This window comes from Panthera leo, chromosome D4 (assembly GCF_018350215.1).
Source record: "Panthera leo isolate Ple1 chromosome D4, P.leo_Ple1_pat1.1, whole genome shotgun sequence".
NCBI classification, from domain to species: Eukaryota; Metazoa; Chordata; class Mammalia; order Carnivora; family Felidae; genus Panthera; species Panthera leo.
Genome location: NC_056691.1, coordinates 10,714,718 through 10,737,905, shown reverse-complemented (window position 1 = coordinate 10,737,905; position 23,188 = coordinate 10,714,718). Strand labels below are relative to the sequence as shown.

The following is a 23,188-nucleotide window of genomic DNA, read 5'->3' as shown; positions in this document are numbered from 1 at the left end:
GTCTATCAGGTCCATCCTTTCCCTACTTTGTCTTCAAAGAAGCTGCCTCTGAGTCACAGCCCATGGAGTCTGGGTCCTCACTGGTTCCTCTCCCTGAGGGAAGCAAGGGATCTCTTCCACATTGTCCCTGGTGTCAGCTGTTCATTGCTTATTTCATGGCTCGTTGGTGTTGTTTTCATCTTAATTTTTTAAATTGAGATAAAATTAACGTGGAGTGTTATATTAGCTTCAGGTATACAACGTATTGATCCAACAATTCTATACGTTAGGCAGTGCTCACCACAAGCGCAGTCTCCCGTCACCATACGGTGTTATGACAGTATTGTTGATGATCCTCATTAGCTGTGCTTTTCATGGTTTGTCTGTTTAAGGGAAGACTTCCTCAGAAACGTCCCAGCTTTCTTCTTTCTCCTCCACTTCCTCCTCTCTTACTTTGGGGCAAACTCCTCAACTTTTTTTTGCAGGGGCTACATCCTTTCTTCAATAATAGGATGCCTTTATGTGGGGAACGGGTCTGAGAACTCCCCATTGGGGCCTTTAATGAGAAACTACAAAAGAACAGTAGTGGCCTGAGAGTCATCCAGTCGTATTCCAGGGGTTTTGTGTGGCCCCCTATGGGGTCAACCCCTTTCATTTAGTTCTTTAGACAAAGTGGCCTTTTTGTGAAATGAATGATGTTATGTTACACAGAAGACGTACATCCAGATTATTTGCAACACAGGTTTGCCACGGTGTTGTAGATTTGACAAGTGTGGGTGTCAGGTCAAGAATCCACATTTTGGACAGCTGCGAGGCTAGAATTATTAAGGGGAAGAGTATGCATGAAAACTCAGTGGGCCTCCCTGTGATACACAACTTTCCCTCTGTTGCACCGTCCCATTAATTTTTTTTAATTTTTTAAATGTTTATTTACTTTTGGCGGGGGGGAGCATGAGCAGGGGAGGGGCAGAGAGGGAGGAAGACACAGAATTCGAAGCAGGCTCCAGGCTCTGAGCCGTCAGCACAGAGCCCAACACGGGGCTCAAACTCACGAACCACAAGATCGTGACCTGAGCCGAAGTTGGACGCTTAAGCAACTGAGCCACCCAGGCGCCCAAGTCCCATGAATTTTTATTAAGTTGATTGTCTTAATCCGGAGAGAAGGGAGGTTTTTGCCTCTGCCAACTTCAACTCCATTTACCTTGTCATAAACACATCTTTGCTGTTTTCGTTTTTCCTCCCAGCTGTCGGCCAAGCTCAACAACCTTCCGATGCTCATTTCCATGAGGCTGGAGTTTCTGAGAATCCTCTGCAGCCACGAGCATTACCTCAATCTGAACCTCTTCTTTATGAATGCCGATACTGCACCAGCGTCCCCCTGCCTCTCCATCTCTTCCCAGGTAATCCCTGAAAGAATTCCTCAAGCTATTTCATTGAACTAGGCATTTATTCCTATAAAGGTTGGTCTTGTTACTGAAAAGAAAAATGGAGCTGTTCACACCGGATTGCTCGATCCAGAGACACACAAGTATGGTACCCAAAGTTGTACCATCTAACTGATCATTTACAAGCTGCATGACTGGTTCCTTCCTAGGCTCAAGGGTCTCTTCTGGGGTAAGGAAGAGTGAGGAATTTGTACGCACTACGGAAATCTAGAAATTCATAGAAAAGTCACATAGCTTCCTTTGTCCGGCATTAATTGTCTTTCCACTTGAGGCTGACCGTCTTCTCTGCTCACTTTCCTTTTCCTAAACTCCAGAGCCCTAAGATTTATGAAATGGCATATTCCTTTATATTAATTCCATAATGATCAAATAGCGGTTTTTGACATGGGTATTACATCTTTGAGCTATCCTAGAATTTTCTGTTGATACTCTTATGAAATGGAGTTCAGCACAAGTTGAGTCCATCTTGAATCAGACTCCAATAATTTCGTTCTTAAAGCACTAAGAAGACCTTGTCATAAACTGATCAAGCATTCTTTTTATAGGGAGTGTATTTTCTAATGAGTCTTACTCTCGATCAGCCAAAAATAAATAAATAAATAACACCTGTGTCATATTTAGAGACAAGGCTTTGACTGACATGGCCATTCTTTCTTTGTGGAACAGTATCTCACAGGTGAGGTTCAGTGGGCCCCAGGGTCAACCAGATGTTAAGGAGCATTATGCAAATACAGAGCTCCAGAGTCAATTAAGTTCTAGAGACCCTGTATTAACAGGTTTTTGGTTTTGGTTTTGTTTGTTTGTTTGTTTGTTTTGCGGTCGGCTACCCACGAGTCTGTAACTTGTTGCTGTAAGTTATAAATACCCAATGGGTGGAGAAGAAAAATATTTAATAAGCACTGATTCCCAAAGTGATTTAACTACTAAAAACCTTTCTTCCCCCCTCCATAGAGTTGTCAAGGGACTAGTGCCCTCTAGAAAAAAACTTTAAGGAAATACCGTTTCACAGTCACATTCCATTATTGGTGACAAATCAGTGGCTCAGAGCAGCAGACAAGATTTCTCAATATTGTGTTCTATTTCTGTTGGGTATTCCTTGATGCCAACAACAGAGGTGAAGGTTGGTCTTACTAATTAAAAAAAAAAGAAAACTTAGCCATTTATGCCAAGTGCTATGAGCCACTTGTTAACGACGTCACCATCTCATTGTGAACTGGGGGAGACATGACTTACAGCAGCGATTCCCCATGTGCTAACTTTGCCCTGGGTCTTCTGCCACGTTTCCCTTCTGACCGCCCCGGGGAATTAGTAAGCCCAGCCAGTGGCCAGGCCAGTCCCACCGGCAGCAAATGATTTCCAGGGACACTTCAGATGCCCTTGGTGCAGTAGAAAGTGTGCCCCCGGGGAGAGCGCGGGAATTGCCTGGGACTTGTAAGTCTCAACAGAATTGCCTGCTCGAAGCCACAGCGTTGGATTCCGTTGCCCGTTCCCTGTCCACGTGGTGTCCTGGGACTTGAATCTTCACTTTCGATCTGGGGTGGGGAACGGAGTATTGGTCGTTTCGTGACAGACCCTGGCTGCTTTATTTCCGTCTTTCGCAATTGGCAGCTCCCTGTTTGTGGGAGGGGAAAGCAAAGTGACCACTCTACGGGCAGCTCCGTTTCCTCGTCCGTCAGGTGGGGAACGCACTGGACAATGCTTGCAAAGACTCGTGGCAGCATGGCTCTGTAAACGCTGGCTGTTGCGATTTTGTTCATTTGTTTGTTTTTATTTTTTAATTTTTAAAAATTTTTTTTAATTTTTTTAAAATTTTTTTAACGTTTATTTTTTATTTTTGAGACAGAGAGAGACAGAGCATGAACAGGGGAGGGGCAGAGAGAGAGGGAGACACAGAATCTGAAACAGGCTCCAGGCTCTGAGCTCTGAGCTGTCAGCAGAGCCCGATGCAGGGCTCGAACTCACGGACTGTGAGATCATGACCTGAGCTGAAGTCGGACGCTTAACCGACCGAGCCACCCAGGCGCCCCTGTTTTTATTTTTTTTTAATTAATTTATTTGTATTGAGAGAGAAAGGGTGAGAGCGTGAGACGGTGTGCACGTGAGTGGGGAGGGGGGGGTGCAGAGAGAGAGGTGGGGGAGGGGGAGAAGGGGAGAGGAGGGGACGGAGAGAGACCGGGATTCCCAAGCAGGCTCTGCACTGTCAGCACAGAGCCCGACGCGGGGCTTGAACTCACGAACCGTGAGATCATGACCTGAGCCCAAATCGAGAGTCAGGCGGTTAACTGACTGAGCCACCCAGAGGCCCCAGACCATTCTTGTGACTCAAAGAACTGCTCCTTGCATTTGTGCAGAACTCAAGCTCCTGCTCCAGTTTCCAGGACCAGAAGATTGCCAGCATGTTTGATCTGACTCCCGAGTACCGCCAGCAGCATTTCCTCACCGGACTTCTCTTTACTGAACTGGCTGCCGCCCTCGATGCTGAGGGGGAAGGGTATGTTTCTGACACTTCGATTGGAATACGAAGCCAAAAACCCACACACAAAAAACCCCTCCTTACTCAAGTTTGCCGTCCAACCTCTCCGACTTGGCGGAAAAACTCTACCATTCACCAGTTCTGAAGAGTAGAAACACTCACGTGTTGAGAAAATGGTGCTGGATAGGAAAAGTGGAAAGCCCTGAGGGACAGAGAGAAGCCACAAAACGGCTTTTTTTCAGCCATTGATTCATTGAGAAGAATTTCCCAATTCTAATACAGCAGGCTTCCCGGGGATGCTTTGATTAGTGAACTCCTCAGGAACAAAGACATTTATGAGACGTGCCCCGGGTGATCTGCGTACACACGGAGGCAGCAGCAAGATGCTGCTTGCTTAATGTTGACATTGAAGAAGTGGCCGCTGATGGGAAGGCAGTTACCCAGTGTCCAGATTAAGTTTCTAGTGTCCAGATTAAGTTTCTTGCAGGGAGGCCTGCCCACAAGGGAAGAGATGCCTCAGGTCCAGGGGTTGTAAATCCTTTCACCTCTTAGAAGCCTGATCACCCAGGGGCATGTCGGAGTATCTAGTCTTAAAAGTCTATGGACAGGGCTGGAGACAGACCACCCCTTCTCCCTTCCTTCTCTCCCTGTGCTCCATGAGCTATAGGATTAGAAAACCACCGTCCACCCGATGGCACAAAAGGAGACAGTGCCTTCCAAAATATTATGCATCCCATTCAGTAGTTAGCAAATGCCTACCCTGGGGCGTGTAGAGTCGATCAGAGATACACCAGTGCCCCAAACAGCCAAAACTCCCCGGCTCCGTAAATCTCGCCATTCAGGGACTCAGATCGTTAGGACTGGAAAATAATTTGGGCTCAGCTCTTTCGATGTTCAGGTTAGGTGCGAAGAATTGAAGGAACTTGCCCAAAGTTACATTACAAAACCAAATCTAGAGCCCTGGTTTCCTGAGTGCTCTCCCAGGGCCCACCCTCCCATAGCACACCATCGCCCTCTCTGGAAAACCCCTTCCTACTGCTCCTCCCTTCTTCCTTCCTATGCTAAAGGAGTTTCTGGAATACAGTCTGCTGATTAGTGGCAGCATTGCTAGATGTTACAGATTTTTGTCTAATGGGCAGTTTTCAAGTTCTCTCTAAGTGCTTGTGATTTAAGGAAGGAAACAGTGACTTGAAGGGAGCACCTTCAAGCTTGTGCGACTGCAAAATCACAAACATATCCTAAGTGCTTTGTCCATAACGATATTACCCAAGTGAATGTCTGTCCCTGCCTCCCAGGAGGCCAGTATGGGAAACTGAATGGTCTTCACTCTAAATCCTGCCTCTTTTCAGGAATTCAGGTCCTGAGCGCCTCCTTCGAGAGCTTCAATCTCACCTTCTTCGCCCAACCCAACTAAACTCCTCTCTATTTTCCCGGTAGAACTTTCTACCCTATAATTAACATAAATTTTCAAAGCAACACAAAGTGCCCTGACCTATATAAGGTGCTGAAAATGAGGTTTGAACACAAAGAAAATCACCTTAGTTTACAGATACACACACACACACACACACATTTTTTTCTTAATTGCCCTTTAATAGGATTGATCTACATGATCTACATCTAATTGTCCTTTAAAAGGAGTGATTTCTGAAAGGAGTCTTTAGTAGTTTCTGTTTTCCATGTCCCTTCCAGTGAGATGTCTAGGGAAGCCGCCCTGACATCTATTTGGATTCTTTATAAAATTGTGGCCGTTATTTTACTAGCAAAAGAGTAGAGTATGTTCAGAGGTCATCTTGTAATTATGTTCAGTCAAATAGGAACATTCTTCAAACACGCACACACACACACACACACACACACACACACACACACGGTACCTTTTCTACCCACTCCCCGAAGGTAGCTAATTAAGAGTGTTTCTCCTTTGGCAACAAATAATCCCTGATTTCTGGGTTGTCAGTTGCTCCCCTGGAAAGTCCTTAGAAATACTGTCACATACTTATTAGTGACTTTGCCACGTGGGCTGAAACCTCAGAAAAATCTCATGGTCTAACAATACTTCCTCTTGATTAGTACTGCCTTTTGCTGCCAAGACAATTAACAGACTCACCAACAACCTGCCCATCTCAAGGGTAAGGGCCCCAGATACATCTCAGTATCTGGGCTTCTGAAAGGGGCCATGGCTCCAGTTTCTAAGGGGTCTCCCTAGAACCCCCTTTACCTGGGGGTGCCCACAAATATCTACACATCATTCAATCCACAATGTTCCTCAAGCATGTGGAAATTATCTAGCATCTCTGTGCTAGGTCCTTCACATGCTCTTCAGGAGAAAGAACACTTTCCAACTCATTCTATGAGGCCAGCATTACCCTGATACCAAAAGCAAACAAAAGACGGATATGACTGTAGATATGATTATCCTCAACAAAACACTGAAAACCTGCATTCAACAATGTATAAAAAGGATTATACACGGTAGCTAAGTATGATTTACCTTGGGAACACAAGATTGGTTTAACATCTGAAAATCAATTGATATAATATACTGTATGCATGGAATAAAGGTCAAAACCCAGTCAATCATCTCAATAGATGAAGAGAAAGCATTTGATAAAATCCAATACCTTTTTCTGAAAAAAAAAATCAACAAATCATATAGGAATATAACAGAATGTCCTCAGCCCCGGTAAAGGGCATCTATGAAAAACCCACAGCTAGCATCATACTTATTAGTGAAAGGCTGATTGCTTTCCCTGTAAGACCAGGAACAAGATAGGAATGACCACTCTCACCACTTCTGTTTTACTCATTGTTTGTTTCGAAAGCCCTACCCAGGGCAATTAGGCAAGACAGTGAAATAAAGGCTCCCATATTGGGAAGGAAGAAGTAAAACTATCTTTGTCCGCAGATACCATGATTTGTTTATAGAAAATCCTACGAGGCGCTTGGGTGACTCAGTTGGTTAAGTGTCCAACTCTTGATTTCGGGTCAGGTCATGATCTCGTGGTACGTGAGATTGAGCCCAGTGTTGAGCCCCGCGTCAGGCCCCACATGGAGCATGGACCCTGCTTGGGATTCTCTCTCTGCCCTTGCCCAGCTTGCACTGACAGGATGGAGCTTGCTTGGGGTTCCCTCTCTCCCTCTCTCTCCATCCCTCCCTCTCTCTCTCTCCCCTTCTTTGTCAAAATAATAATAAACTTAAAAAAAAAAGAAAATCCTATGGAAGCCATTAAAAACCTATTAAACATAATAAATGTGTTCAGCAAGGTTGCAAGGTACAAGATCAATATACAAAAATCAATTATATTTCCATATACTTGTGATGAACAATGTGGAATGAAATTAAGAAAACAACTCCATTGAAAATGGCATCAAAAAATAATAAAATCTCAGGACTAAATTTTTTACCAAAAGAAGTACAAGACCTGTATGCCAAAAACTCTAAGACACTTTAGAAAGAAATAAAAAGATCTAAACAAAGCAGAGAGGCATGACATATTCATGGATTAGAAGATTCAGTGTTGTTAAGATGACGTTCCTCCCCGAACTGATCTACAAGTTCAGTGTAACCCCACTCAGAATTCCAGCTGGCTTCTTTGCAGATACCGACAAGCCGACCCTAAAAATTCATATGAAATTCAAGGGACCCGGTGTACCCCAAACAATCTTGAAAAAGAACACAATTGAAGGACTCACATTTCCTGATTTCAAAACCTACCACAAAACAATAGTAGTAAAGACTGTGTGGTTCTGACACAAAGATAGACATATAGATCAGTGCAATTGAATTAAGAGTTCAGGAATACATCTTCACATTGATAGTCGATTGGTTTTTGACAAGGGTGCCCAAATAATTCAATGGGGGAAAGAGTCATGTTTCCAACAGACGGCACTGGGACCGGTGGGTATCCACGTGCAAAAAGAATGACGTCGGGCCCTCCACGTCATACCCTGTGCAGAGGTTAACTCAAAATGATCAGACCTAAATGTGAGTGCTGACGCCGCAAAACTCTTAGATGAAGTCACATGGATAATCTCCACGAAATAGGATCAGGCACTAGAAGTAGATCTGCCACCAGAAGTGGGCACGACAGAAGAAAAAAAAAAATAGCTAAGCTAGACTTCACTAAAGTGAGAACCTGGGCGACATAAAGGACATCGTCAAGGAGATGAAAAGGCAATGCACAGAATGGGAGGAAAATATTTGCAAAATGTAGATCTAATAAGGGATTTGTACCTGTTACGTAATTTTCAAATCTTACAACTCCATAACAGAAGGACAAATAACTCAATATTTCAAAGGGCAAGGATCAGAATAGACATTTCTCCAAAGAAGGTATGACCAACAAACACATGGAAAGATACTCAACACCGTTGGCCATCAGGGAAATGCACATCAAAGCCAGATTATGACCCCTTCTCTCTTAGTTGCTTGGGTCAACTGTAACAAAAATACTGTAGCCTAGGTGGCTTATAAACAACAGAAATTCATTTCTCGTAGTTCCGGAGGCTAGGAAGTCCAACATCAAGATGCTGGCAGATTCAGAGTCTGATGAGGACCCACTTCCTAGTTCATAGATGGCCATTTTCTTGCTATATTCTCGCATGGTAGAAGGGGCCAGGGAGCTCTCTGGGGTCTCTTTTCTGAGGGCACTAGTCTCACGCATGAGGGCTCCATCCTCATGACGTAATCTCCCAAAGGCCCCGCCTCCTAGGACCATCACTCTGGGGATTAGGTTTCAACAAAGGAATTCTGGGAGGACACAAACATTCAGTCCATAGCACCTTCATACCCACTAGGATGGCCGTAATAAAAAAGATAAATAATAACACGTGTTGGCAGAGAGAAAATGGAACCTTCGGACACTATCGGTAGGGGTGTAAAATGGCGTAGCCACCCTTGAAAACAGTTTGGTTGTTCCTCTAAAGGTTACACATAGAGTTACCGTAAAATCCAGTAATTCGACTCTGAGGTGTGAAGTAAATTCATATCCAAGAGAAGTAAACTTATGTCCACCCGGAAACTTATACACAAATATTCAAAGCACTGTCCTGTTTGAGAGCGTTTTGGTCCATCTCCCTTCACCATGACCTCTGGCCTTCTGTGTTGTGCCATTAGGATCAGCAAAGTGCAAAGGAAAGCGGTCAGCGCCGTCCACAGCCTCCTGAGCTCTCACGACCTGGACCCGCGCTGCGTCAAACCAGAGGTGAAGGTCAAAATTGCTGCCCTTTACCTGCCTCTGGTTGGCATCATTTTGGATGCTTTGCCGCAACTCTATGACTTTACAGGTGAGGATGCCTCTGTTTCCTTCTTTGGATTGAGGAGGGCCCCTGCTCATGCCCCAGCGGAATGAAGTTTCTCTTACGAGCTTTAGTGCCAATATGCCTGTGTGAGCAATTTTCCACACCGGTGCCCTCCAGACCTTTTCTTTTTTTTTTTTTTTTTTAAGGTTTATTTATTTTTGAGAGACAGAGACAGAACGCAAGCAGGGAAGGGGCAGAGAGAGAAGAGGGAGACACAGAATCCGAAGCAGGCTCCAGGCTGTGAGCTGTCAGCACAGAGCCCGACGCGGGGCTCGAACTCACGGACCATGAGATCATGACCTGAGCCGAAGTCAGACGCTTAACCGACCGAGCCACCCAGGCGCCCCTGAGCCTTTCAAATCTCAATGGTTTCTGGATGTGTGCTTTGGCCTTTACAGTAATGATGTAGCTGACAAATGGGAAAACAGTGAAAGTATTCCATTACTAGAGGTAATATAGTGCACCTGTTACATGTGGAATCCTTAGATACACTAAGAAGAATATAATTTTTAAGAAAGAAACAGCTGTGGGGCACCTGGGTGGCTCAGTTGGTTAAGAGTGCTGCTTCGGCTCAGGTCATGATCTCACGGTTTGGGAGTTCCAGCCCCGCATCGGGCTCTGTGCTGACAGCTCAGAGCCTGGATCCTGCTTGGGATTCTGTGTGTATCTCTGGGCCCCTCCCCTGCTTGTGCTATCTCTCTCTCTGTCTCTCAAAACTAAATAAACATAAAACAATTTAAAAAAGAAACAGGTGAATTCAAGTTCCAGCCCATTTATTGCGATATGTGACCTCTGAAAAGTTCCTCCACCTTTCAAGGCCTTCCCTCCCCTTTCCCTCAACTGTGACAGTGTGGTGACAATTCTGTATCTTAGGGGTGTGAAGAAGATGAAATGAGAGCCCTTCCATAGAAGCATTTTATGTGGCAGGTGTTTGTATCCTTCTCTCCATCTTTCCTAACCTGACCCATCGCGTATGTGAGGGAAGTAAGACCATCCTCAAATTAATCCTGATAGGATCAGATCTTACATAATTGCCACATGCTATTCATTTCACCATTTGTCTAAAAACTCAGCTGCCTTTCAGCACAGATAGGGCATGATTTTTTTAATTGAGTTCTACAAATATGTGAGTTCTGTTTTCAGAATTTTAGCAGAAGGAAATACTGTTTGCAGGCTAATTTTTCTGAAAAATTGAAGGTCCAAATACTTAGGATGTTGACAAGTCCAGCAAAATATGACCTTTTAGTGAATCAATCAGTTGTGAGTATTTTAACACACTTTTCAAAGAACTGCTTAAGCAAAAACTTTGTGTGTGATTTGGTGGTGTTCTTAAAAACCAACCTTTTGGTTGCAGACATCTAGACCTACGTATAAATATAAGCATGTCGACATTATATACGGATGATAAATTAAGATTCATTTCAGGCATTTGGAATTCAATCCATTGTTGCTGAATTGGTGGTATTCGCCTTTTATTTTATAAGGAACCGATGAGTTCTGTGATTATAGGTTCCTTTCTATTTAGTCATTATTTAAAATATTTGAATAGAGTAAAAAATATTCTATTACATACCCGAGACTAATTTTATACTAACTGGAATTTAAATAAAAACTTCAAAAAATTTTTTAAATGTTATATCACAGGAAAGTGTTAATGAGAGCTTTCTTTTTACAATTTGAAAAATCAATTTCTAGCCGAATCTTGAGCTGGGCATTTCGTCTCTTTTAGTAGCCTGACTGCTTTTTCCTGGAGATGGTAGCAGGTAAATAATGCTAACCATCAGGCTTTAAATTACTGTACTGACTTCAGTGACGAATAAGTATCAGTCTCTTGGTGGGTAGTGGGTTGGGGACACAGGGAAATAGTGTTTTTGGTTTGACATCACCAAAGTTTGTTTGTTTAAGACTTTTAAAATAACAATTTTAGGTTCCCAGCAAAACTGAACAGAAATTACAGAGACTTCCCATACGCCCCCTGCCCCCACAAGCACATCCTCCCCCATTATGAACATCCCCTACTAGAGGGGTAAATTGGTTACAACGGATGAGCCTACAGAGACTCCTCATTATTACCCAAAGTCCGTGGTTTACATTAGGGTTCATTCTTGGGGTTATAAATTCTATGGATCTGGACAAACATAACAATGATATGTATCCATCATTGTGATGTCATTCAGCGTAGTTTCTCTACCCTAAAATCCCTCCGTGCTCTGCCCAGTCTGTTCCATCCCGCTTCCCCAGTCCCTTGCAACCACTGAACTTTCTTCCGTCTCTATCGTTTTGCCTTTTCCAGAGTGTCATATAGTTGGAATCATATAACATGTAGCCTTTTCAGATCGACTTCTTTCACTTAGGAGAATGGGTTTAAGGATCCTCCAACTCTTTTCATGACTTGATAGCTCATTTCTTTTTAGCACTGAATAATATTCCTTCAGATGTACCCCAGTTTATTTACCCATTCATCTACCGAAGGATCTCTTGCTTGCTCCCAAGCTTTGGCAATTATAAATGTGCGGGCATAAATTTTCAACTCCTTGCATAAAGTACCAGGAGGCATAATTCTTAGATCGTATGGTAAGAGCGATGATGTTTTCACCACAGCTGCAGATGCCCGTAGTGGAAAAAATCGTGCCAATGGCTCAGACGAAGAACAAGAAGGAGCCGGTGCAATTAACCAGAATGTGGCGCTGGCCATAGCTGGAAATAATTTTAATCTGAAGACAAGTGGAACAATGCTTTCTTCCCTGGTATGTTGATGCACATTTCTCTGGTTTATTTTTTTGTGTGTTTTCCCGTCTTCTGGTGGGCGTGTTCTTATATTTGCCTGCTGGAACCCAGAATAGAACAGGCTGTGAGAGGTCTGCCTCTGCTCCGTCCCGAAAGGCCTCCACGTAAAGCTAGCTGTTGGGAAGGGAAATGGGGCCGATGAGGCAGCACAGTCACAGATGGTTCAAATTCGGGCAGTCTCAGTGGTGCCTGAGTTCAAGGTTTAGAACACTGGGAAAGAGGTGAACTTGGGATATCTGAGATCAGTGCAAAGAGGATCAAACCACAGCTCCCTCGGGTGGGAGGCTGGAGCTGTGTTTATTCTGTGTTTATTCTTCACACTATTTCTGCCTCCAAAAAAATGATCAAAGGGGGCCAGGTGCTTGGGGTGGGGGCTTCTCATGCAAAAGACTTCAACTTTTCTGGGGCCCCCAGGGAGCCTAAACCCGGAATCGTATAGTTCTGTCCTTTTGCACAGACTCTGGGCTTAAAAGGGGCTTCTCCGGGAATACCGTGTCTGATTTACTTGAAGTGGGATCTGTCTCTGTCCCTTGATGAGCTCCGACTCTTCCTTCAGCAGATAGTGACAGTGCCGCCTTGTCCAGCTTAATTGAACTTTGCATTTCAGCATGGGGTATACATCCACAGAGAACACCGCTCAGTTGCCTCCCGGGAAGGCGGCATCTACATAGACCTAAGGCTGCTTTGCTGGATGGTTTTCCTCGCTTCCCTCCAGCACTTAGCAAGCTGGACCCCCTGAACACCCCCGGGAGGGCTGGAGGGCAGGGATAGAAGAAAGAGAAAGGACATTTGAGAGTTGACGTCACCCATCGTCTTGCGGTTTGAGAAATACCGTGTTGTATGACCTCCTCCACCTTTCCAATGTGCATCTTAGCACAAAGCTCGCTGCCGGAGGTGGTATTGCCTTTTACATTGTTATTTGCCTCCAGGGGCAAATGCCCAAACGCCCAAAGTCCACCATTAGAGGATCTTCCCTGGGAAGTCGTCACTAAGGTTTTCATCTCTTCTTGTCACCTACTCAGAAAAACTGAGCTAATTTCATAAGCCCTATCATTCATCCCCAAGCCAACATTTCCCTCACATACACGCAGCACGCGATGTCACATTCCTCTGGATTATTAGCTACACCGCATGAACCAAGACTGCGGCCACATATTGTTCTTTGTCTTGATTTGATGAGTTAAAGTAAGTATGCTCAGCACTCTAAAAAGAACACTTGGGGCAGAGGTATTCAAGCAAATAGCCTGAGCTCCCCCGTCCCCTGCCCTCCGACCCCCAACAAATCATGGATTATGATTGAAGTCCCAGCACAGAGGACCCCATGAAATTAGGGATTTGATTCATTTGCTGAGCCCTTCGTGATCTTGATATTGTACTTTGGACCCTGACAAAGAAGCTACACTTGAACAGTTGGGATATTTCTGGAGCCTAGCTAGTCTTTTTCTCTGCTCTGAGTTCAGCGCTCCCGTGTCGAGCTTGAAGCAGAAATACATGGAATCTTAGCAGGATAGAAGCCCCTTTGTATCATTTAGACGGGGCGGCGGCAGTTGCGGGGGCGGGGGGGAGTGCTGGTCAAGGCGGGGCAGACCACCAGACCACACTGCTCCTGAGCCACAGGGCCCCCCAGTACATGGCCAGAAGTCTGGCTCAGACATGGCCCCATGTGAGACCCTTTGGTGAGTACGCTCAGGGAACACGGCTTCCTAGCCCAGGAAAGGACCAGTTCCTGGGAACGGCTCCCCAGCCGGGGAACAATTGCAAAGACTGTGTTCTAAGAGACCAGCATCCCCTAAGCTTTCGGGGTTGCCACTGCTCTACTCTTTCCCTTGTCCATCCCGCCATCTGCCTCCTTGCAGCCCTACAAACAATACAACATGCTGAATGCCGACACGACCCGGAACCTCATGATCTGCTTCCTGTGGATCATGAAAAACGCCGACCAGACCCTCATCCGGAAGTGGATCGCCGACCTGCCGTCCATGCAACTGAACAGGATTTTAGATCTCCTTTTCATCTGTGTCTCGTGTTTCGAGTACAAGGTGAGCGTGCGGTGGCCCAGCCTGACACCAGCCTCTTAGCTCCCAAGTTCAGGTCTACCTTGTTACTACTGCTCCCCTGTTGCTTGGGGAATGGAGGCATCATGAGTTTTTCTTTCTTCTGTATTAAGATCCGTGACCTCTTTGCATTCTACATCTGGTCGTTTCTCCGGGGAAGGACTTCTGCCTTCTGCAGAGAGAACCCCATTCTCATTCATAGGATTTCAGCCATAGGATCCCCCAAACGGCATCTCCATATGACGCACGTCCGAACTGGCCACTGTTCGCTGTGGAGTGTTGTGTTTTGACGGTTCTCCCTGTGGACAAAGATCTCACCACACTAAACGTCCTTCTGCCTCTGTCCTGTCCAGGGAAAACAGAGTTCTGACAAAGTCAGCACCCAAGTCCTGCAGAAGTCAAGGGATGTCAAGGCCAGGCTGGAAGAGGCTTTGCTCCGCGGGGAAGGGGCCAGGGGGGAGATGATGAAACGCTGCCGGGCTCCAGGTATGTTGGCCTTGCCGCTCCTTGCTTTCTGTCAGCGAGTTCTACACCCTTTGTGAAGAAGACTGTCTTCACAGCTCAAGTAAACACACTAGCAGTTTCTTAAGCTGTTAGGATAATAAAGACAAGCAGATTCTAGGATTCTGTGCCTGGTGTATAGAATGTTAGCTGTGTGCTTCCAAGGAAAAGCTCCTGTCCTGAGGTCACAGGAACCCTGGACGTGTCCCCAAATGTGTCTTCTGTTTAACATTTGTCATTGGGAAAGGCCACATCCAAGAATGCGAATCATAGGATAGATGGCATGTTGTCTCTCTCAAGGTTGAAGCCTCTCCATCGGGGCCTTTGACAAGTCTCTGTAGAGCGTGGTCAAGACACTGGATAATTCTGGTTCTAAAAACATCTCCCCGAATCATTCAGGGTGTTATTAGATTGCAGCTGACTTCCCCCTGAGGGTGTCAGAGTGTTCCAGTCCTCCAGGGACCCTGCCTGTGGAGTGATCTCAAAAAGGCTGCTCATCACTGTAGAATAGAGTGAAGTGCTCAGGTATGCTCAGTCTTCATCACTGTGCTCAAAGTTACGCAGAGTGACGGCTCAATCTAGGCGAAGGGACACAGTGGCTGAGAACTTGTGGGGAGCTCAGCTCTTCCAATGGTGGTTGGGTGCCCTTATTTAACACCCACACGCTTCAGTAATTCACCGAGAATCCCAGTTCCCCTGGAGCCTCTGTTCATAACAAATGCGCTCACCAACCCTCCACAAAGGCAAGGGGTCTACAGCTGTAGGCTGTCCATCGGAGAGTAGGCAGCCGGGACCTGGGCAGAGGCCTGTCCCCGGCATCTGGCACAGGCTCTCATTACCCAGAGACACGGTACTCAGTCCTCTCTGTTGGGCTTGTCACGGAACTTCTGGTTATCTTCGAGGGTTTCATGCTAATCAAATTCCTCTCGTGCATTTCTGAACTCCTAGGGAATGACCGATTTCCAGGCCTAAATGAAAATTTGAGATGGAGGAAGGAGCAGACACATTGGCGGCAAGCTAATGAGAAGCAAGATAAGTGAGTCTCTCGGCAACTTTGTGCTACTTTTACCTAAAGCCCCAAACTCTTTTTCCCAGGCTACTTGTATTACTGAAACAACTACATCCTTCCAAGGGTAAGAAAATGAAACATCATTATCTGTGTAGATTCAGTTCTTCCAGGGACCCAGGATAATCAAAGATATAAGGACTTATGATTTACAGCTCTTAAAACCTTATCACATTGATAGGCATTTAAAGAAAACCAATATTTAGCAATCTCAGATAGCTTGACGAAAGCTGCTGATGGGGAAAAGAGAGGGCATCCGAGACCACATAATTCAAATTTGTTTTGCTGTTCCGGAAACGTGTACAAAATGTGTAGTCAGAGATTTTTTTGTATTACTCAATTTTTTTTTTAAGTGGAAACATCCTAAATGCTCAAGAATAGGGAACGATGTAAGGCAGTGTTAAGTTGGTATTAAAACTTCATGATATGGGAAACGCTTATGATATAATGTTAAGTAAACAAGAACAGGACAGACACTTGATTTTAGAGTAGAATCTTAAGTCTCTAAATACCTAGAGTAAATAGATTTTTTTTTTAATTTTTTTTAATGTTTATTTATTTTTGACAGAGAGAGAGACAGAGCATGAGCAGGGGAGGGGCAGAGAGAGAGGGAGACACAGAATCGAAAGCAGGTTCCAGGCTCTGAGCTGTCAGCACAGATCCTGACGCGGGACTTGAACTCACAGACCGTGAGATCATGACCTGAGCCGAAGTCAGACGCTCAACTGACTGAGCCACCCAGGTGCCCCTAAATAGATTTTTTTTAAGTTTATTTATTTTGAGCGAGAGTGAGCATGAGCAGGGAAGGGGCAGAGAGAGAGGAAGAGAGAGAATCAAGAGCAGGCTCTGCACCACCATCAGCTCAGAGCCTGACACGGGGCTCAATCTCAGAAACCGCCAGATCATGACCCCAGCCAAAATCAACAGTCCACTGCTTAACCAACTGAGCCATTCAGGCACCCTTAGGATGAACACATTTTAAGACTAGAAGGAAATTTACCAAAATATTCACAGTGGTTTTCCTTGGGTGATTCTCTTTGGGTATTGAGGTAATGGATGTTTCCTTCCTCATACTGTCCTGTATTTCCTAGGATGGCCACGTGTAAGATATATGTATATTAATATAATTATGTAAATGTATCATATAAATATTAATATGACTATTTATTATATAGCCATATAATTGCATAATTATAAATATATGTTGATTATACATATTAATATTTATTGATTATATATTAATATATTTAATCATATATTTATATGTACAATTAAGTATATATTATGTATTTATTAATATATAAATATCAATATAATTATATAGGTGTATTATATAAATATCAATAGAATTATAAAAACATATAAATGTTATAAACATAATACATAAATTATATGTGATATAAATATATATTATATACACACATATATACACACATGTATATACATATATGCACATATATGTACATATACATAAATAATGTATTATCAGAAAAAACATAAAAAATGGATGGAAAAATTCTGCTTGGATTGCAGTGTATGAGATATATATGTGTAGAAATTTGGATATATAAGGACATAAAACCAAATATGTTGAATAGAATGCTCACGTCTGCTGTTCCTCTTTGCGGCATATAGCCCGGTGCATCTCGGGCTCCGCTGAGCCAGACTTTGTATGTTTGAAGACACCGCCCCACCCACTTGACAGGGTGGAAGTAGCAAATCTCCACGGGTATGAAGCACCCACCCCGGGGGTGGGGCAGACTTGAATAACAGTGTTGTTTTCCAAGTAAATAGGAGTTACTGTCTTTGTTATCACCACGAGAATGATTCACTCCCGGTCCACATGCGGGACTTTCGAGAGTCAAATTTATTTTAAAACATCATGGAGATAAACCCTTATTTATTACATATGTTACAGGCAAAGCCTAATTGTTGCTCTCATTAGTAATATCCGTTTGATGTGGCTATTTTATTCTTGCTCTAAGTTCCCTGAACTAATTTGTAAGATATTTGGTTCTGAGAATCCACAAATTCTAGTTCAGGCAATGAGCCCCTCGCCTCCCAAAAGAATCCCAATGAAAGAAACGTGCATGTAGTTATGTTCTATGGAACGGCCTAGGTGCTTAGGCCAGCTACCCTCTGAGATTAGGAAAAGAGCCTAAGAAGACGTGCTTTTCCTGGGCTGCATAGATTGATGTTTTGGGAAACCTTCCCCTGTTGCTTGCAGAAACCACACCACACTGAGCCTTTCTGTGCGGAGCCTCTCCATACTCTCTGGGTCAGCTCCCAGCCCAGAGCTACGTGGTGAGCCGCCCGTTGTTGAGCTACAGGTTCACCTCCTCAGAACATCAGGGGCGATGTGTTTTTTGGGTTTGTTTTTTCAAGAGAAACCATGGTAAAATTGTAACTGCTCCCCTTACCTATTTGGAAAAGTTGCTGTAATTATAACAGTGGCCTTTCACCTTTTTCTTTCAGATCATTTTTCAGTTATTTGGGCTCTCTTTCTTTTAGAGCAGTAATTTTCAACATTAGATTCACTAGGGGAGCTTTTAAAGCTCCTAGCTCCCAGATGGACCCCAGGCCAGTTAATTCAGGACTTCCCAGCAGTATTACCCAGAAATCAGTATTTGGTAGAACTCTCTAGGCGATGCTGCTGTGCAGTCAAATTTGAGAACTAGTGTTTTAAAGGCCTGGCTCGTAGGCTTTCTAAAAACTACACTAGTGGTGGTGGTAGTTGCATGAAAATATAAACGTACTTAGTACCGATGAACTGCACACTACAGATGGTTAAGATGGTCGGGGCATCTTGGTGGCTGAGTCGGTTAAGCTTCCAACTTCGGCTCAGGTCATGATCTCACGGTTCATGAGTTCGAGCCCCATGTCGGGCTCTGTGCTGACAGCTCGGAGCCTGGAGCCTGCTTCGGACTCTGTCTCCCTCTGTCTCTGCCCCTCCCCTGCTTGTGCTCTGTCTCTCACAAATGAATAAACATGAAATTTTTTTTTTTTTTAAATGGTTAAGATGGTAAATTTTACGTTATGTGTATTTTAGCACAATTGAAAACAAAAACGAAAACCAGACCTAGGTCTGCATTGTCCAATACAGTAGCCACATTAATGCTATAAGTGAACAATACAGGCCAGATTTGGGAGATTTAGTGCCCATGAAAGAGTGTGAAAGACCTCACTAGTAATTTTTATAGTGATCACATGCGGACAATTTTTTTTTCTGTATTGGATTAAATACAATATTTTCAGTTAATTCCACCTATTTCTTTTTACTTTTTTTTTTAGTGTGACTACTACAAAATAGAAAATGACATTTGTGTCCCTCATTATGTCTCTGTTGAAGAGCATTGCTCAAAATCTAAACCTACCAATATGTTTTTTTAAAAATAACTTTTATATTTCACTTTTCTTATGCAAACATTATCACTCATACAATGAGAAACAATTCGTTGTTTGAGACCAGAGAGCCTGGCGTAAGCTTGAAAACATTTAAACCCCGGGGGAGATCTTGATTCTGAGCCCTCGGGGGTATGGAAGGAATGGTACTGCTCCCATTGCTGGGTGAGGAGGACTCAGGAACAGCTGGTGATCGTGGTCCAAGACTTGGGAGCTCACATCATCGTGCCCCAACTCCCGTGGCAACATTTTGGCCTCGGGAGCATCACGGGAAAATTAATTCTTCGCACTTCCCTTTCCTGGCCACTACATGTAGATGATACAGAATATCCCTTTCCAGCTTCACCTGGATTTTAGGAGAATTCATAAACTAGTGCCTAAAACGTTCTGGTTCCTCAAAATGAACCCTCGTGGAGAAGCAGCACCAGGCGATTTCCCATTCCCTAGTGGGTAATAACCAGTTACATCCACAGGAATGCAACCTTGCTGCCCACTGGGGAGAAACAAAAGGCCCGCACTTGACTGAGCCACCCCAAGGTGGTCTTTGGGAAGTCAAGAGACTAACTCTTCCCGGCCCCAGTGCAGAAGCACCACTCTTTTCTAATCCAGCAGTCAAGTTGTTTGCCAAGGTCGCATCACACCTGGCCTCACTCCCTCTGGCTTGTGGTGGAGGCTTCCCTTGACTCACATCTAGAGATGGCTCTCATGCATGAAATACAAGAATGTCCCGAGCAATCGGATTGGCTAGCCCAGTTGCTAGTAGCAACCAATAATTGCTTTTCTACCCATTTGGTTATTTCTGTAATTGTCATCGTTATTCGTAATAGTGGGGCTGTGGATGACGTGGGGACTTTACCTAGAAAATCTTTTTAAGCAGGCCCTAATCTCAGACAGCACCCTCACTCCTTTTTACCTGTAGCCAGCTCCTTTGCTTTCACCCAGATGGACTCCTCAGAACATTTCTTTACGCCTTGGTGCATAGATTGCCATCACTGGAATATGGCCAGGTTTGATATGCGTTTTAATTTGACCTCCTTTTTTTTTTCTTCCTTAGAACAAAGGCAGAGTTAGATCAAGAAGCCTTGATCAGTGGCAATCTGGCTACAGAAGCAAATTTAATCATCCTGGATATGCAGGAAAACATTATCCAGGTGAGGACAACGTACATCTGATCTATTCACCAGGAATATGTTTACTGGACATTCATAAGCAGTTCTTTATAGAACTGTTGTTTGTTTGTTGGTGGGTCAACTCCAGTTGAATTATGGTTGATGTCTAGTATGAGAGCTAAGATTATGACAGGACCAGATTAAAAAAAAAAAAAAAAGATGCTAACTTTGCATAATGATGTCTGCTCGGGGCACGAATTGGTGAAGGAAAGTCAGTTGTACCATGACTTCGCCATCCCCGCTGCAGAAAAGTATAGAGTCACTGTGAACTCTGCAGAAATACAATTGGCCATCCTAATTTTATCTCCCAAGTGAATGTTTCCAAGAATTCGCAAGAAGTCTACGTGATAATGGGTTTTTCGTTAACCTGAGAAGTGAGTCCCCGTGTTTCCAGTGAGACGTCATTTATTTGAGTAGGTCCGGGGCCGCTTTTCGTAGCTAGGAAAAGAAGTATTGTTGAAACGCTGTTAAGCCTTCTAACACCAAAGCAATTGTTGTGGAAAAATAAAGACAGGAAGTATGTGATGTAAATATCACAAAAATAAAGACAAAAAGATACGAAAGATATCTTAAGTCTTTGGCATCATATTGATTATATCTTTATCCAACACTGCTTTGAGTGCTACATGCTTAATACCAATCCTCCAAATGTGGTTGGTTGGTTTGTTTTTAATTTTCAAGGAAATGACACTTATCTGTCATTATCTTGGGTGGTGGTAGTCTTGCTGTTCTATTTAGGACACCGCTGCCCCCGAGCAGCCCCTTTTTTACCGGGAGGCCCACAGTTGTGTTTGGAAACCCGCAAAGAAAGCTGCGCCTTCTGTACAAAGAAAGAACATTCCAAGAGCTGTTGTCCAGGACGGGGGGAGGGGTACCTTATGACTTATTTAGCAGCCCAGAAGTAGGCATAAGTCCCAAACTATTGGGGAGGTTTTATTTATTTTTTTTTTAATGCTTATTTATTTTTGAGAGAGAGAGCACGAGCAGGGGAAAGGCAGAGAGAGAGGGAGACCCAGAATCCGAAGCAGGCTCCAGGCTGTGAGCTGTCAGCACAGAGCCCAACAGACACGAGGCTCGAACTCACGAACCGCGAGATCATGACCTGAGCGGAAGTCAGATGCTTAAGTGACTCAGCCACCCAGTTGCCCCCGATTTGGGAGTTTGGGAATAAAGTCATTTGGAAATAGGTCTTCAACTGTCATGGCATTAGTTGATGTGTGTGGCCACTTCCCAAACCCTTAACATGTTAGATAAAGAGAGATGGAAATGAGCATCGCTGTGCTAATCGTCAAGAGTGCCTCCTTGTGTCTTTACCCCTCCGCTCACTGGCACCGCACAGGGATTCAGTGATGCTGTTCTTCCACTTCCCCAGGCAAGCTCGGCTCTGGACTGTAAAGACAGCCTGCTGGGAGGTGTCCTAAGGGTCCTGGTGAATTCTCTGAGCTGTGATCAGAGCACCACCTACCTGACTCACTGCTTTGCAACACTCCGGGCTCTCATCGCCAAGGTAAACATGCAATGCTTGTTTTCTGACTCTTAATTAAGAGCAGAGAGTCTCATCCAGCTTCACACTCCTCCCTACAGATGCACCAAAACCCACATGGTGTGGCGTTAAGCGACATTGAGGTAAAGGTTTTAAGTCCCCCTAAGAATGTTGAGAAGTCACCATCGAGAAGAAAACAGTGGCTCTCACACTGGAAATGTGCACAAAACTTTAAAAACTTGACATGTCCACTCACTGGAGACATGAGAGCAAAAACAATTGAGCACTTTTACTTTCCCCCTTTTTAATACCGCGTTTGAGTGAGATTAGCATCCTACACACGACTCCCATCAATCAGTAAGTCTTGCAAAATGTCATGTCCTAAAATGACAGATTTAGAAATAAATTGCTCATAGCCTGAAGAATACAGATTTTCCTTACCTAAAATGGTCTAATGCAGTTTATCTTCTCCCCCTGTATTGGAAAAACCTCAGTACCTTCTTCATGGGATCTCTTCCATTTTTTTTTTAAGTTTACTTATTTATTTAAGTAATCTCTACACCCAGCGTGGGGCTTGAACTCGAGACCCCGAGATCCAGAATTGCATGCTCTTCTGACTGAGCCAGGCCTTTTTTTTACACTCAGAAAGTAGAATTCCTCTGCTCTCCCCTGCGGATTATTTTCTCTTTCTTAGTCGCCAGTCATTCCCAGGGGGCCCCGTAAACTCAGGATAATTCCTTCAGCGTTGTGACGTTGCCCGCGAATGCAACCTGGCCCACACGATGCCATTGAATCATGCAGCCCTGATCTTAGTTGTGCCGTTCATAATTAAATCTGAAGTCGACTCCGTTGCTTCAGTTCATCTTCTGACTCAAGGAGCTCGTTATCTTTCTGGAGCAGTGCGTGAGCTCCTCTGGGCTTTCTGCTTGTCCCGGCAGACGCGGCCTCCTTCAACAGGCACCCGGCCCAGAAAGCATATGAAGGTGCCGAGTGACGCCTCATGGCCCCTGTGTCTCTCCTAGTTCGGGGACCTGCTGTTTGAGGAGGAGGTGGAACAGTGTGCAGACCTGTGTCAGCGAGTGCTACATCACTGTAGCAGCAGCATGGATGTCACACGGACCCAAGCCTGTGCCACCCTCTACCTCCTCATGAGATTCAGCTTTGGAGCCACCAGCGTAAGAGCCCAGACCGGCCGGGGGCCCCGGAGTCAGTAGAGGAAGTCAGTGCAAAGCCCTGGTTGAGGGGGAGGTGGTGGGATTGCCGTGTACTCGTGTCCCTCGTGAAAGAAAACAATCCACGACGTAGATGGGTAGCAGAGCTGAATTTGTGACCCGAAACGAACATGAAGACCGATGATGCAGTGGCTTCCATCTGTGTGTTTCAGTGTGAAAAAGGAATGAATGTATGTAGGCTAGAAGTTGGCTTCTGTGGAAAGAAATACAGCAGGCAGGTTAGGAATTCAGAAGCGTTTGTCTGGTTTCCCAGTTCTGCTGAGTGGTGCCAGAATGACCTGCGGAAGAGGGTT

The 23,188-nt window shown here is 44.5% G+C and overlaps 1 protein-coding gene across 4 annotated transcripts in view; it reads left to right on the top strand.

The window, feature by feature from the left end:
• The window catches only part of DOCK8 (dedicator of cytokinesis 8), a 226,988-nt gene that overhangs the window by 170,865 nt on the left and 32,935 nt on the right, over positions 1–23,188 (top strand). For all 4 annotated transcript variants that reach the window (XM_042913298.1, XM_042913297.1, XM_042913301.1 and 1 more), the window contains 10 exons: positions 1,224–1,379; positions 3,776–3,915; positions 9,017–9,186; positions 11,803–11,948; positions 13,845–14,027; positions 14,396–14,528; positions 15,492–15,579; positions 20,066–20,162; positions 21,553–21,687; positions 22,686–22,838. In XM_042913298.1, the coding sequence (XP_042769232.1) occupies positions 1,224–1,379; positions 3,776–3,915; positions 9,017–9,186; positions 11,803–11,948; positions 13,845–14,027; positions 14,396–14,528; positions 15,492–15,579; positions 20,066–20,162; positions 21,553–21,687; positions 22,686–22,838 (1,401 nt within the window). The remainder of the gene's footprint in view (positions 1–1,223; positions 1,380–3,775; positions 3,916–9,016; positions 9,187–11,802; positions 11,949–13,844; positions 14,028–14,395; positions 14,529–15,491; positions 15,580–20,065; positions 20,163–21,552; positions 21,688–22,685; positions 22,839–23,188) is intronic.